The sequence below is a fragment of the Pundamilia nyererei genome, unplaced genomic scaffold (assembly GCF_000239375.1).
Source record: "Pundamilia nyererei isolate P.nyererei 1_Seehausen unplaced genomic scaffold, PunNye1.0 scaffold00080, whole genome shotgun sequence".
Classification (NCBI taxonomy): Eukaryota; Metazoa; Chordata; class Actinopteri; order Cichliformes; family Cichlidae; genus Pundamilia; species Pundamilia nyererei.
Window position 1 is genome coordinate 2,689,149 of NW_005187481.1, and position 13,464 is coordinate 2,702,612.

A 13,464-nucleotide genomic window follows, 5' to 3' on the forward strand; every position below is an offset into this window, starting at 1 on the left:
GGGGGGGGGGGGGTAGCATTGAACATGCATGCCCAGAGGAATGCAGGATAGTTAATTCAATTTCATTCTGAACATCTTGTAAATTTGATCCCTCTAGACACATTTTCTTTTGCACTGTTTTCAAACTTGCGACTGTATTTTTTTTTTCTGAGCTTGAAAACGATCGTCTTTCTCATCTCCAGGCACCATGTGTCAGCAAGATCGGACAGTCATTTTTAACATGGTTAAGCGGCCTTCTCTATTTAACTTAGTTCGCCATTCTGTTCTTGAATAAGCTTTAAGCCTGAGGCAAAGCAGCTGTCAGACTGCTCCTTCAAACTGTGTGTATCGCCCACAGACACTTATACACATGCTAACACAGCTAGCATTTCACCTAGATCATCGCTAATTAGTGTGTCACCAGATTGTGCTCACTACTTGGCCTCAATTTGGCACATTCTCCCCCAAACACACTTAAAAAAAAAAGCGGATAAATAAAAAGTAACAGCCCCTAGAGGCAACAGCGTTCTACTATAACACATTTCTAAAGTTACGCTGCCAGTTGATGTCAAGATATCATTCTCTGTTTGATTGTTTATTGTGTTGTGTTTGTAGATCTGTAAGATAAATGGATTTCCATGTGATCCACATGTGTTAAGCGGATAGAGAAACTGTTGTTACCAACAGCAACATATTGATTTTTTGGTCCAGCGGTGACAGAGGGCCTGTTGTCTACCATCTCCTATCTGCTCCGACTGCCTGCTGCTTGATGATCCTCACCGCAGCTTTAATAACCCGCATCATTAAGGCCCCTTTAATTGACTTCTCCTTGATCATTTGTCAACATTTTCTTTCATCTTAACCTGTGTTTTCCTATTATTTATCAGGATTAGTCCATGAAGAAAAATAGAGGTGTTTAATTTGTGATCTAAAGGGCTATATTGAGCTTGGCCGTTCTTTGCCTGTCAGGATTTGTCCAGAAAGCCTTATTGCCTTTTGAAATGGATGCTTGCAGCTTGGTTTGATTACAATAAGTGTAAAGTGATATTTCCTTGAGGATATCCCTCTGATTTTTCTGGCTGCAGTGAGATGATGATGGGAGCATAGTGGCAGATGGAGCGGCCATGGTATCTGATTGAGCTGCTGTTGGAGTCTGGAGAGCTTATGGTAAATGGAATAAATTTTAGGATGAAGTTCAAAGCCTCCATCAGCACTAACAATGCAGCAGTTCTCCGCAATTATGTGGTCGCTATAAAAATTAACACCGTGACAAGAACTTACAACCTAAAATATTTCTCTGACAGATTAACCTTTGTTTGGATCTTGCTCTCTAGACCAGATTTGTTACAGAGTGATTTAGTTTGAAATCATGGCAGACTTTCTATGAAAACATGTGCACAAAAGCTTAAGGGGAAATTAATTTACATGGCATTTATTTCCCACTTATGTTCATATGTTTCAGTCAATGACAGTGATGCTAAGGCATTATAGCAACTGACTATAAAAATTTTGTGCCTGCTGTAATGAACGCAAAAACAAAGTGCTTTTTTCAGAAGTTGCTACAATGTCATTTTCTCTTAGGGTTCTGCTAGAGGAAATGCCATCTGATTATTAAAAATGAAGGGTTGATCCCCTTGGCAGCATGAGAATACTCAGGATTGGCACGGTTGCAAAGTTGGTGTGATCTGCTCCTTAATCATCGCCAGGTGCTTGCTCATGGGATGCCACCGTTGGGGTTTTTACCTTGCATCATTAAGAGCATTGAGATGGCTTTTTTCTGTGAACCAATGCTATATAAATAGAAGTTGAAAAATACAGCTGAATTGTCTTTGCTCAAATCTTCATATTGGCTGATAAGGCTGTAGTTCAGGTGGTAGAGCAGGGCAGCCACTAACTAGAAGGGTGGTGGTTCGATCCCAGGCTATTCCAGTCTGCATGCCAAATATCCTTAGGCAAGATACTAACCCCATGTTGCTCTCTGATGCATCTATCGGAGTATGAACGTTAGATAGAGCACTTAAGAGCTTATAAGAAGTGATTGGGTGAATGAGTTAGTTGTATAAAGCGCTTTGAGTGCTCAGACAGAGTAGCAAAGTACTATATAAGAACCAGTCCATTTACCACTCCATCCAGAAGAGGGACATGTGTTTGCTGAAGTTTAGAGTCAGCAAAGTAAAGCAACATTTGTTGTTTTCTTGCTAGCAAGCTAGCTATCCACACCTGCTTCAGAGCAACGGTCATCCTACAGGAAATACTTGCCAAAAGTGTTGCAACTATTGGTTGCCCAAATTCTTTTTGAAAGTGAATGCCTGTGGCTACAAGTGTATTTTATTTTCATTGCTGAGATGGCATTAAATATTGAGCCTGCTAGCTACATCGAGAACTTCCTAGCTTGCAAAGCTTCTCCGAGTGAGGCTTGTTTTCCCTTTTTTTGCAGTCTTTATAATGATTTCAAGTTAGTTGTGATAGGCAGGGGTGGAAACATGATTCATCTTACAACAGCTGCTAAGACCAACTTCATAGATGGTTCTGTAGAACAAACCTGAAGAGATCTGTGGCTCATTCTTTCTTTCTGTCACTAACCGGAGTTGGAATCTAGGTTAACTGGTAAATTGAAAGTGTACCAATACTATTTTGGTATTTGGCACATCTAAAAATATTATTCTGGATATTGTCTATTACCATTGTAAATATTAATAAGTTTAAGAAGATGAAGAGAAAAAGAAGATTTTAGGATTAATACATTAAATTAAAGCATTTCACCACCAACTGTTTTTTAAAAAACAAAAACAGCCTGGGCATGACCCTTCTGTGTAGAGTTTGCATGTGAGTGTGTGGTTGACTGCCTCTCTGGGGTAACCCTGTGATGTAATGTCAACCTGTCCTGCCGCTCAGTTCAGCTGGGATAGACTGCAGCACCAAGAGGGCTTTAAATTGGATAAGCGGATAAGAAAATCGATTGATAGTTGGGTCTCTAAGCAGATGAATCACACGTAATTGTAGATGACAAGAACAGCATAAAACTCACCTGTAATGACCTTTAAAAAATGGACTAACATCTTCAGTAATGAATTATCAAATCAAATGAATCTTTCTACTGGTGACTTTTAAAAAGCCACCATTAGAAAAGAGAGAGCTGGAACGTCCTGGAAGAGCGAGAGCTGCAACTTCCAGGAAGTTGCAACTCTTTTTTCCCTCATAGTCTATTTACCCTGAATTACCCTGTGCACCCTGGCAAGCTGTACACAGAGGAACTGGAGTGGATTTGGGGTAGCTTCAGGACCGCATGTGAAAAGGGGATAAGGCTCTTTGGCTGAACCTACATATGCAGTCTGACAAGTCTAATCTTCTAGCCTCTCAATTCATCAACAAGACAACTTATTCTTCCCCGGTCAATTTAAGGTTAAAGACAACATTAAGCAATCAAATCATCTGGATTTATCAGAAAAGAACAAGAACCATGGGGAGGCAGACAGCATGCATGAGTCACCTGCTTTCTTACCTTACATCATGCCAATGCGTTCCCACTTAAACCTAGTTCCCAAGATATAAAGATATATCTTATATAAGAAATACTTTGTAATTACTTAAACAGTTTTGTGTATATCTTTTTCCCAGCGCGGTGAAGGTTTTCTTGGGTTACATGTGCAAGATCTTTAAGTGCACAGGCTTTAGCATTGTAGCTTGGGTTTAGTCGAGTTCTACTTCCTTTAACCCTTTAAAGCCAAGCACAGAGCCAAGTCTGCCAGAGCTTATCTTTACATTATTACATGCTGTAGTGGCATATTTGGAGCATTTCAAGTTGCTATCCATCAATACAACCATTATATCCCAAATTTTAATAATATGCATGCATTAATAAAACAGCTTTGTGTAAGCTATCTAATATTGGTAGAACCAAGCAAGTAATTAAATACTACAAATGTAGATTATTCAAGCCTAGATTACCACTTAAATTCCCAAAGCAGTTTCCCAAAATCTCTAAGAAAAGAGCTGGTATATGTAGCATGCTGCTAACTCGCAAAGATGTTGTTGAAGGGAATAAACAAAAGCCTCACTTCTGCGAAAAAGGACTTCTCTTTCTCATCAAATAATGGTGCATTAAAAAAAAAAAAGACAACAGATTGCTGTATCTACATATTGCTGGATGCAAGTGAAGACAACACACAGCCACCAGAGGTTCATTTTCTAAGCACAGAGACAGTAGATAAGAGATAAGAAAGTTTAGTCAAAAACTCAGCACTCTGTTTCTGGCTTGCTAAGCTGCTTGTCATCCACAGATGTTGACTAGCAGAGCAGAGCAGCTTGACAGCTGAAGTAGTGTATGTAGTTTTAACAGTCAAAGTGGAAACAAAGCAATAAAAAATCCCAAGGCAAGCATTTTCCTCAAACACCACCATTCAGCGAAAGTTTTCACAAACCACTCGGACCATTTCGTTAAAACATACCCATAAAAGAGTCCCACTGGCAGGGAGGCATTACCTTCTCAAATAGCTTCAGCTGACAGGACTACCTATTATATAAAACAGAAGAGAAAACAGCTTACATCAGCCTGGTGATTTGTGTGTCAGTTTATCTCATTTTATGCGTGGAGATGCGCGGTCGATGCCGTTCCAGCTCACGGATGGTTGACACGAACAGATGTTAGATGTTAGGGTACTACCATTTCCAAGCCACATGTGAGACATGTACTTACAGTAGTCTCTTCTTGCATGCAACATCTGATGCCTCATTGGATTTTACACATCTGTGTGCATATGTGTGCATATTATTGCTAGCACGTGCAGAGAGGCAAGATAGTATATAAAGAACAATCTGGCGGGCTGCTAACATTTGACTCACCTATGCAATCCTTCAGAAAGGACATACCTCTGTGTGCATCCTTGCTGGGCATACTAAGAGGTGCTCTGACCTTGGGCTTGTGCTATATGTTAAGTTACATTTACCGACAGAATGCAAACACAGATGGCTGTTCAAAAATCAAGATGTGTAGACAAATATAGAAAATGTAAGCAATGAGCAGTGACAGCATCTGTTGTGTAATCAGACCCTATTTAAAGTTGCAACCTTTACAAAGGCCTTCTTTACAGTGTGCATACATATTTATTTGTGTGAGCCAGTGTATGTGTAGTACTTCAGTTTCTGTCTGCATTTTGTTTTATTCTCTTGGTCTCACTAACTTCAAATATTACTGATCATTTGTACAGTAGTTTGAGACCAGTTGTCAGGATTTCCTTTTTGTTTCTGTGTTTTCTGAAGCTTGATTTGTTTGTTTGAAGCCATCTTTTTGCATCTCCCTGCAGTTTTAAAGCAAATTAAATGGAAAACTCGACTGGGTTTGTACATCAAAGTCTGTTTTGAGGTCTTAGTGACTAGAACTACATATGTGCAAAAAAGCTTCTAAACCATTTGTAGTTTCACAGAAGTCTGACAGCTTGCCTCAACCGAGTTACTGTTAGTTGGAAATAAGATTACATATATTAAAATATACATTGTGGCGTTTTAGAATTAGAAAGAGGTGAACTCACTGAACCTCAGAAGGCTGTTCCTCACCCCTGCTTCAGCATTGACTTTACTACTTCACTTACTGCCAGCATTGCTCATCTAAGACATCAGCCACACTGGACAAGAGACCAGTTGGCAACCTCCTGGCAACTTCTGGTTGCTAGGGAAAAATGAGTATTCCACAACTGGTTGGCAAGTAAAATAATTCACAAAAAGGGCTCTGCACCTAAAATCTCTTTGTCATTGTTCAGTCTCTGGAATATTTCTGCCTTCGCCTGTAATTTGCTTGGAAATTGTTTGTAAGAACTTGCTAACTAACCACTGAGCTAGCTCCTAGCAAAATAAGAAAAGCAGTTATGACCACTGCAGTTATTAGCCAATAGTAATCTCTCCATCTAAAAAGAAAGGACAGATGTTTGTGAATATTTAAAAAGTTTTTTATCCATTATGAAGGGGGTTCAGCTAGCTTTAGAAGTGGCAGGCACGTCTCTAAGAGACAGGTAGAAGTGCGGTGTCAAACCTTATCCTCTAAATAAGAAAAAAAAGACTAAATAAAATGATACACTGTTCCTTTAAGTATGCTTTGCTTAGTCAAAAATGCTAATACCAAAATGAGATGAGCAATTTGGGGAATGAACACGTCTCATCCATTTCTCAGTTACTCCACAACTTTAGTGGCTTCTCCAACCACGCAGTCTTACCCCATCACAATGAGTCTTTCCAGCACAATTTAGAGTCATGTACTGTGTATAATTCACATTAATCTTTTTCTAAGTTGGATTTTCAGCTTGACTATGTCTGCACACCAACTTTTCTGATGAGGATTCAGGGTGTCCTTACAAATCGTACCTCCTCCATGAAATGCCGTAATAAGGCTTTAATCAAGTGGATATTTTTTCCACACAGCTTCTCCTTATTTTGTCATTATGTACATTACTAACTTTAAACATCCTATGACATTGCACCCTGTCTCTGTGCTATATTTAACTATCAATCCCTGTGCCTGCTGACTGGCAGTAGAGTGTGGATACTGTCAGGTTGTGGGCGGAGGGATGAGGTGGCGTTCAACCAACAGTTAGCACCACATAAAGCCTTTATCACACCTAAACGGCTCTGTCTCCCAAAGCCACAGTGAGATAAGCACTGCCCATTCATCTGTAATGATGTGGAAGCAAGAAGGAACTGAACTTGTGAGAAAAAGGCTAACTCTGACACATGGCTGAAAACGGTAGAGGGCCAGTGGGGTTTGTTCATGCTTTAAAATCATGCTTTAGCCTGTGTTTACTTTTTTGTTATTTATTAGCTTATCATACCTAAAACCATTAGTTTTAGGTTTCAAAGTCCTGTGATTATTGGGAAGATGAAAACATAAAGTGTGGCAGCATTACACAATAGTGATTGAAAATGTTCCCTTTGGTATGAAATTTAAATGTTTTTGAAGCCACGTTGGTTGAATATTCTCAGAAATAACCCTGGCTTCACATGCTCATTATAAACTTCTGTTTTCAAAAACCCAAGATTCGGAGTTTCATAGCATTTTAGAGTTCAAGTTTAAAATATTTCTAGTATTTCTGAAAGCATGTGAGAGCAGCAAAGGGGTGTAACTCTTGTGTAAATATCCTAAAAATAATGTTACTTTCTCAATTTGCGTTTGATTCACATGTCCTGTCTAACGTATGTTAACAGTCACGTAACTTAACGGTCACCGAACGAGTCAACGAGTCGCCACCAAATACAGAATGAAGAATTTGAAAAGGTGCCGCTAATTTATGTAACACAAATTCGCAACGGTGAATGTCATTGCACTTTATACTGTTAACAAAAGACTTTAGAATATGACAGACAAAAACCTCGCAGTTCCCACTGAGCAAGCACTTGGAAACAGTGAGGAGAAAACTTCCTTTTAACATGATGAAAACCCTGAGAGAATTCTAAATACAGCCTAAATCCATTAGGGAGCCATCGCACAACATGTAGCAACTGCCAAGATAATTCTGAGACTTTTTAGAGTCTATTCAGATGACACAACATAAGGTGCACTCTACACACAGTATTCTCCAATCTTATTAGCAAAGTGGTAAAAATGCAGCCTTAAAATATAAGGAAAGGGTTTAAATAGATGTTAGCCAAATGTTTATTAAGTTTAAATAAGTGACTAACATGACAGTTTCGTTCGGTGCTTAATGATTTTCATCCTGACTAGAATTATAAAATGTTGAGCTAGCATGATAACATTTTATAAACACTTATTCTAATACAGAACATGAATTGTATAGCCATGCTAGCTGCTAGCAGTGTGTTGAGCTAAGTCATGCTAATGTGTAGAAAATACAGTCGTTATTATAGCAAACATACTTGATTACTGTGATACCATAGACTGGCTAAATAGCTCTGACTTAAATACAAATGACGCACTGTATAATATCTGGTTTAAGTTCGGTGAGATAGTTAGCACAAGAGTGCATCCTTCTGTCCTGCTGTGTCTCTTGCAGCTTTATAAAACAGCCTGACCTGACAGAGCTTTTATTCACATGTCTTTACTCAAACCTGCGACCTGTCTGTGTCTTCCAGGTTTAATTGGTATCCCAGCTGCAGCTCTGGACCCTTCAGGAGCTCCAAAGAGGAAGACATATGAGACCACAGAGTCTACTGGAGAATGCTGTCTGGCCCTCAACCTCACCATGGCGCTCTAGGAACACCGTTAACCTGCCCCCTTCCACCAATCCTCTTTTTGCCTTTGTCATCCCCCATATCCCACTGAGTTTGTGATCCCTTTCTGCTCCCAGCTGAAGTCCCTTTGATATGAGTACAAGAGCTTTTATTTTGGACATGTTGTTTTTTCCATTCAGCGCTGCCAGCCACCAGGGCTATGGCGGCAAGCATCACTATTCTACTCAGCAGGTTGCTAATCACTGTCTGGTGTGGCTCTTGGGACTAGTGCTGCACCTGACGATTTCCTCGTGTCAACGAGTTGACCTGAAACACCCCATAGTATCCACGAGTTACGGAAAGGTCCGTGGTATCAGGAAAGAGCTCAACAATGAAATCTTGGGCCCAGTGGAACAGTATTTAGGTGTGCCATATGCCACCGCACCTATTGGCGAGAGGCGCTTCCAGCCTCCTGAAGCCCCAGGTTCCTGGCAAGAGATTCGCAATGCCACTCATTTTGCGCCTGTGTGTCCTCAGAATGTGCACGGGGTGCTTCCTGAGATCATGTTACCAGTGTGGTTCACAGACAACCTGGATGCTGCAGCCACCTATGTTCAGAACCAGAGTGAGGACTGCCTTTACCTCAACATTTATGTCCCCACTGAAGATGGTGAGTCCGTAATGTGAGGCGTAGCTTGTATTACATGCAAGTGGAAAGTCTTGCATTGAGTGTCTCTGTCGGCGAATTCTCGTTAATAATTTGCACCAGTTTGTGTCACAACTGTATCACAGAGAAAGAACAGATTGTACTTTTCTTGTCATTTTCACATTTTATACTGAGTGTAAGTACTCCATGAAATAGTGTCAGTTTGATAAATTTATCTGGATCGTATTCAGAGGAAGATAAGCCAAAAGACAATCAGGAGATTTCCAAAGAAGGTCTGTTTAAATTACTATTGATTGGGCCTAATTGTTTAGAAATGTTAATGCTGCAACAAAGTTATATGTTTTAGTTTTATTGCTCATGTGCAACTCATTTTAACATGGATGGATGGATATCATTAGACTTTTAAAAATGAAAGCAAAAACATTTTAGCTGCTTATTATGCTATTTTTAACAGCACTGTGTTGTAATATCCTTTAGCTTGACTGGTGCTCATTTGTTTCCAGCCATTTTCTTAACATAGGGTCACAGCTGTCGTGGGGTGAGAGGAGGGTATCACCCTGGAGTGTTCACCAGTCCATCACATGGCTAACGCAAACAGACAGATTCATATCTTCACCACTTAAACTAAATGCATGTGTTTGGAGTGTGGGAGGAAACCCATTATGCACAAGGAAACCATACAAACTCTACAGTCTAAAAACTTTTATGAAAACTTAGCGTTTGTTTGGTTTTTTTCCATTTAGTTTTTGACAAACTTGTAAGTGTAGAGCAATGTTGCTAAGAGAATCAAACCAAAGAATCCCCTGTAGCCACACAGCTGTCCTTCACACTATGACTTTATACCATTCAAGTGTTTTCAGAGGAAGGTAACTCTCTTCTTCTACCAACTCTTCACCAGCAATTATGACTATGACAGTACTGTCAATACTGTTAGCAGTGCTTTTTCAATAATGAATTCCTACTTATCAAAGTCACACCCAGTGTGGTTGCAACATAACATAATGTGACATCACATCACATCACATCAAATGACACTGTTGCAACCATTTCCACAGTGGTTGAAACCATGTGCAGTGAACTTGCAGTCTTGTTAGCTTTCAAATGGTTATTTCAAAGACAAGGACCAGGTCCGCCACATCTCAACCTATGTTAAGATGGTGATAAAACATCAGTAAGACAGAGTCAGTCTGCTCTTAGTTTGTAACATGCCAGAACCTCATGAATTTGAATTAAAAATTCAGAAATACACGAATAGTGACATACTTACTGCAGGATAACGATTTAACTGCAAAATGACCTTGCATTTTATATGTTTACAACCCCACAGATCAAGCCGAGTACGCTGTTGCAAAGAGACACAAATGAGTTGCGCTCATCGGCGCAGAGTAACTCAGAATGATTGCAACGTGTTCTCAACCAGTCTGCGTTTATCTATTAGATGGCAGTTATTTGGAAACCTTTAACAACCTTCCTGAGAGCGACTGCAGACAGTCTGAGTCTAACCACAACTGTTTGGAAATAGTTTGCCTTCCACCAGGCAACCTGTGCAAGCCATCGAAAGTGGTCACCCAGAGGTTGAGGGTGTTTCATACTGAACATTTGGGTCACTGTGACTGTTTGGATCTTATTGCTGAATGCGAAAAAATTTAACACAATCACTGATTTTTGCTAGTTCCATATTTTTACTCTAGCATGACTGAGCTTTTAGCTCATGTCCCATTTGCTGTCTATCACTTTATAGGTTGCTCCAGTTAAGAGTTTACATATAAAGACAATAAGATTGACTTATAATTGTCAAAAATATGCCTGTATAATATTGAGCTCTGAGACTGGCATTCATACTGTCTCATGCAGTAATAGGAACTGTCTCCTCAAAGTTGCGCTGCCAATATGGTGATTTTTTTATTAGGTTATTAAAATATATAACAAATACAGTACATTGCCAAGCATAACCTTGTTTACTCCACATGGGCTACCTGGGTGTAGTTCTTGCATTAATGAGCCAGCGGAGAGCGTTTGTGAAAGCAGATGGGCAGGTAAGAGAACACAGGATCAAAGTCTGACTTCGGAGGCAAAGCATATGCTGCTGATGATAGTGAGCAAGGCTAATGATAAAATGTTAAAAAGCCTATGATTAATGGGTTCACCTGAGACTTACCTGAGAGTATTCAAGCAAAACACATGTTTATGCATTACAGCTGCTGCAAATATATGAAGCCTAGCCCGAAGATTAGTCTAGAGTGGCGTAAAACATTCTTGTTTCAACAATGAAGCTGGAATGAAAACTTATATATCATTGATGAGTGCTCCCATGCCCCCCCGCCCTCCCAGAGAAGATGGTAATGTTAATTTCAAGTAGTAGAAAGTGATGACAGAGATTATCAAGTGATTTAAATTCCTCTTAACATGACGGAAAGTGTGCATATTCTGGCCATAAGGACAGAATTAGTGGAATATCTAAGCTATATACATATATTTACAAAAAGGATTATTTAGACTTTTCTGTGTTATTCCCATGGGGAAAGGTGTGCAAATGAGTGAGACAGATTTTACATGTAGCCCTGTCTGCTTGTCAGAATCTGTCACTTATCGTCACGGGTCACCACTTACACAAGGCCAATGCCTTCCCCAAGGATATGTTTTGCCTTGTGTGTGTGAGAGAGAGAAATAGAGACGGGAGGAGAGTGATATGCCCCAGGAATCAGATACATTTTTCACATATTACCGCTGTCATAATCTCTCAAATTGCTTATATGATGTTAAACTGGTGGTTTTATCGGATGGAGCAGATTTTTTTTAAGTGTTTCACTGTGACATTTAAAGTATTATTATAATCTGAGATAAATTTTTTGGGATCACTCACTTAAAAACTTTAAAACAAAAAGATCAACCACAAACAAAGCATCCTGATGTCATGAAACGTTTTCCTTTAGACATATATAATTGGTCGACCTCTGTAAAATTAATTGTTGTCATGTTTCCAAGACAGTGCATGTCCATTTCATTAGTGATCCCATGGGGCCTCCACTGGATTTACATTTATAGTTTAGAATAGGATTTCTGGAACAATAGGATTCATTGCCATTAGATTTGGATGAAGATGAACTGCACTTTAGAATTTTGTGCTATTATTTGGCCCTGATTTTTGGTTCCCATGATAATTTGGTTTATATTGACATCAGCTGTCGTTTTTATACTACTTGTAAATACAACAGAGGGACATCGTGCTCAAAGGACCGAAAGTCTTTTCAGAAAAGACTAAAATAATTCCATTCCATTGTTTAAAAAAAGCCTAACAAAAGGTTATTTGTGGTCAAAATTAACAAAGAAATGTCAGAATTATCAGATGTGACTAGTGATTATATGCATCCAGTATTATATCCTGGTAACCACAGAAATTAAAGTTAAATTTGATTGTGTTTTTTCTCTAAACAAATGCCCAAATAAGAGCCCAGAGGCATTTTAAAGCTAAGTTTTAAGATTTACTGGTGGAAGCACATTGGCCTCACTGATCATCTGTTCCTGTAGACTCTTAGTGATGTTTCAGCCAGACTGAGCTTTTTATCTACAGGAGTAGGTTTGTTTTCTAAAGTGATGGTCAAGCATGTATAAAGGTTGGCTGCTGGGGCTGTATTGTGCTGTGTTTGGCAACGAGGAGTTGCATTCCCACGCACAACGGATGTAGGTGGGCCAAAATGAATTGGCAGCACAAATTCATAAAGAGCTTTTAGAGTTCAGTGTTATGTAGTATCCTCTAGTCATGCACCTTCTGACTGGGATTTTTATTTCATACCCAGAAATACTCTTTCTGACCATGTTCGTCATGTGATTGGTTGGACATGAAGAAGCTTTATTTCTTTCTGCATCCGTTCACCCGTCCTGCTCTCTCTCCTCCCTAAAACCATCCCCTACCCCTTCTCCTCTCTGCTCTCCTCACTCCTCCATCTTTATGCAGATGGCGGTAGAAGGGGTCACTGTTCTGAATGCAAATGAGCTCAGTGCCCTTCCCCAACAGGCCACTATGTAGCCTGCTACTTCTTCAACTTTGTAGTACCATGTAAATAGCACAAATGTTTTCCCCGATTGAACAGTGAGATTTGTACTCTCACTTTATCTCTCTTTTGCTCTCTTCCACCTTCTCTAGTGTTCCACCCTAACTCTTAGCATTTGGTCAGGCTGTCAGGCAAGAGCACTGTTTCATCGCATTTCCTATTTCCCCAAGACACTCCCCAGCCAAAAGCCTGAGATTCTTCATTTTTATTACCGCTAGAGCAGGCATTTACCGTGCTCTTTATTAAAAACCATATTTCAGGAGGCAGGACAGCGGAGGCAAGAATGGAGCTGGGGGCTGGGGCCACAGTAGAAGAGATAGAGAGCAAAAGGATAGGACTGCATGTGCTAGAAGCTGCAGGAAGTGGGGGTGTTGATCTGAAGCTGTGTCTGACACCTTGTCAAGCAGACAGGCCACCACAGACATGACATACTGCAGCTTCATCCCGATTACTGCACTGAGGAAATGGAGAGGGACGGGAGACAGCTTGCGTACTGGCCACTAGCTCACTGAACCGAACAGAAACGCTGTCGACTGAGAGATGGAGCTGCATTAGGTCAAACAGTACTGGGACAACCCAAGCTAAATGTTCCTGCATAGGCCGTAGCATTTC

At 40.0% G+C, this 13,464-nt stretch overlaps 1 protein-coding gene across 2 annotated transcripts in view; it reads left to right on the plus strand.

Moving 5' to 3' along the window:
- nlgn2b (neuroligin 2b) overlaps window positions 1-13,464 on the plus strand; it is a 63,907-nt gene that overhangs the window by 15,740 nt on the left and 34,703 nt on the right. For both annotated transcript variants that reach the window (XM_005737914.1, XM_005737915.1), the window contains exon 2: window positions 8,056-8,803. In XM_005737914.1, the coding sequence (XP_005737971.1) occupies window positions 8,287-8,803 (517 nt within the window). In that variant the 5' untranslated portion in view covers window positions 8,056-8,286. The remainder of the gene's footprint in view (window positions 1-8,055; window positions 8,804-13,464) is intronic.